General features: G+C 39.7%; 1 protein-coding gene across 1 annotated transcript in view; it reads left to right on the forward strand.

Moving 5' to 3' along the window:
* Positions 1-2,900, forward strand: part of LOC308083872 (uncharacterized protein) — a 72,348-nt gene extending 69,448 nt beyond the window's left edge. Inside the window, exon 11 of the mRNA XM_080426282.1 lies at positions 2,368-2,900. Coding sequence (XP_080282408.1) covers positions 2,368-2,544 — 177 coding nt within the window. The 3' untranslated portion in view covers positions 2,545-2,900. The remainder of the gene's footprint in view (positions 1-2,367) is intronic.
* The last annotated feature ends 394 nt before the right edge of the window (positions 2,901-3,294 follow it).

Raw genomic sequence — 3,294 nt, forward strand, 5'->3', positions numbered from 1 at the left:
GATATAGCAACGTACGATACGGTTTTCAGAAAACTGTTAGGATTTAGAAAGACATTTGTAGATGTAGATGTTCCCGGATTGAATGGGTTAATAATAGGAAGCAGTATTTTTCCAACCAGCTCCATCCAGATGATCTTTGTGGGGTTCCCTGAGTACATGATGCCTGTGTCCTGAAAAACAGCCATGTTTATGTGGGGCGGCTGTACCCACCAGAGGGGAAGTATTATTATTCTGGGAGACATCAGAGGATACCCTTTGCCTGCCCCCCCCCGCCCCCAACCCATATCCCTATTTGTAGCTCATAACTTGTTTTTCTTAGCACGCTGTAGTTGGCTGTTGACTTTTAAGTTGTTCTCGACAAGAACATCTGCTAAATGCACAGATGCAGTAGAATGACTTCTACTGTATAGTAGGCTACTGCTCATTTCAAATGAGGTTAACCCATTAAGACCTGAGGCCGATAAAAAAAAAAATCTAAATCCTATCCTAAAAAATATTTTTTTCACGATTTTTCAAAAATAGGAGATCTACAAGCTCATAGCGCGGCACTCGGTGCCGCGCTATGAGCTTGTATATCTGCTATTTTTTAATAGCTAAAGAATTCTAAAATGACACAGATGCGTTCCAGGTCTCAATGAGGTTAAACATGTCTCTAGTGGTGAGAATTATCCGCCTGGTCAACGAAGTACAGTTGAGTACTGTACTTGATCCATTCGATCCGGGAACACATCGGTTTCATTTTTAGATGTCTTTGGCTATTTAAAAAACAGCAGATATACAAGCTCATAGCGAGCTTGTAATTTTTTTTAAGAAAAAAAAAACGTGAAAATGTGTGCAAATCTTTGAATATATACATAATTTTTTTTAACTCAAATCTTTGCTTCTGGAGGGTTCCTGGAACAACATTTTTTGAGATTCTGCACGGCTGTAATAGAACAAATTGACCACTAGCACTCATGGATGGATCCATCATCTTCCATTTATTTTGAACAAAGAACAAACGCGCTTCAGCTCCAACTCATCAGTGTCACGCTGATTATGTTCGCCTGCTTGCATTGACTGTGAACAGCGAGTGAATGAATGATAATTCCTTCTCATGAATACTTGGAAATGATTCTGAAACTCACTCTTCAGCCTTGATTTTGTTTTTTTCTTGATCGTTTTCCAATTATTCCCATGAGCAAGAGATTCTGGTCAAATATTTGCACACATTTTCACGATAAAAAAAATAATAGCAGATCTACAAGCTTGGAGCGCTATGAGCTTGTAGATCTGCTATTTTTGAATAGCCAAAGAAATCTAAAATGATACAGATAGGTTCCCGGTCTTAATGGGGTAAGAACATTTGTGGAGTATCAACAGCTGAGCTGCTTAAACGTGTTAGGACCCTGGCCAGACTGTGTAGCGAAGTGAGGAAAATAAAATCCACTGAACGTAACGAATCAGTCTAGAATGATTCCAGGCTATTAACCCTTTAAGACCAGGAACGCATCTGTGTCACTTTAGATTTCTTTGGCTATTCAAAAATAGCAGATTTACAAGCTCATAGCGCGGCACGAGTGCCGCGCTATGAGCTTGTAGATCTGCTATTTTTGAAAAATCTTGAAAAGAAAATCTTGAAAAAAAGAAATCGATTTATTTTCCAAAAACTGTTAGGGTTTAGATTTTTTTTAAAGAATCGCCTCAGGTCTTAATGGGTTAAAAGTCATGGCAACCTTCATAGAAATGTAGTGGAGTCAAAAGTACAATATTTGTCTTTGAAATTGGTTGTATCCTCTGTAAACTCTGAGAGTGTACAGATGGACTGGTCCATTTGGTTCCATTTGTACGCTTTGAGAATTATGGGGGTCCTTGAAATTAAAACGTTTGAGAACCACTGACCTAGAGGGTGCGCCGTTCGGTGGACCGCAGGCGTAGACGTCACAAACGTATGTCACGGTTGGTCGTTAGACAACATGAACTGATGTCAGACTAAAAAAGAAACCACCGCTTTAAGGAGAGGGGATGGCCAACGTCTGTCAATAAATATTTCTGCATTCACACTGAACACTATTCACACTACAAACTAAGTAACTATGAAGTAGTAGGCCAACATTACAGTGTACTGTATGTGGGACAATTCACAGATTTTTTTCCCGCAACTACGGTACATTCTATGCCATTAGCACTACCATTAATCGTGCAAACATACATTGTCGTGATGTGTTATAGTGTTACGTTATGCTGATACATTCTCATATAGTGACAATTGCCATGAACATGTCAGTAAAATGTTGTGTACCCCTGTGTTTATGGCCTTGGTCTTTGTGGAAATAAATGACTAATGTAAATGTGTGTCTGTGTGTGTGTGTGTGTGTGTGTGTGCAGCTGTACAGTAAGTTGCGTTGTGACGATCAGCCCATGCTGGAGCATGTGGAACAGCTGCTGTCTGAGCTGGGCGGAGAAAAAGACGACGAAGAGGAGGATGACGACCCCGCCCTCGATGAAGACTTTGAGCCAGATAGCGATGAGGAGGAAGAGGCAGTGGCACCCATGGAACACTGACACCCACTCCTCTCACTCCCTCTGTTATTCTCTTTATCTCTCTTTCACACTCCCTGTCTTGATCTCTCTCTCTCTCTCTCCGTCTTTCTCTCCCTCTGGCAGTGTTATTCTCAGAAGTGCCTTTTTTAGTGTTTCTCCATTTTATAAAACATCACAATTCACAACCTGGACTCCCTCTCCTGTTATCTACAATTATCTGCTAGTATCTACTATTAATTGCTGGTATCTGATATAGTATGTTCTAGCATCTACCAGTATTATTATTATCATTATTATTATTTTGTAGTATCTGCTAGAATCTAACCCTATGAGGTTCAAAACAAAGTACGGTAATTAAAAAATATTTTGCACTCAGCCTCCCCAGGAAGTGTGTTATTGGATTGTTGTGTAACTGTTGGGAAACTTATAAAGAAGATTGCCCGGCAAGCATTTATTTTATGAGCGGTAACTTACAGTCCTAGACTACAAGAAAGTCGTGATGAGAGATTTTTAAAAACAACGCTATTATGGATTTTTGGACGTTTTGGTAGTCCCACACTTTAGATGTAACATTATTGAACACAATTGTAGAACTAACTAAACAAATTGTAGGGTACACAATTCCACCAAATGTCTATTACGTTAACGAGTAGAAGCGTACACGACTCTGGTGCACAGCTCTCGTCGCGAGCACGTCTGTGACAAGTAATAGAACAAATAGACCATGGATGGATCCATCATCTTCCATTTATTTTGAACAAAAAACAAACG

The sequence above is a fragment of the Gymnoscopelus braueri genome (genome assembly GCF_963280865.1).
Source record: "Gymnoscopelus braueri genome assembly, chromosome: 4".
NCBI lineage: Eukaryota > Metazoa > Chordata > Actinopteri > Myctophiformes > Myctophidae > Gymnoscopelus > Gymnoscopelus braueri.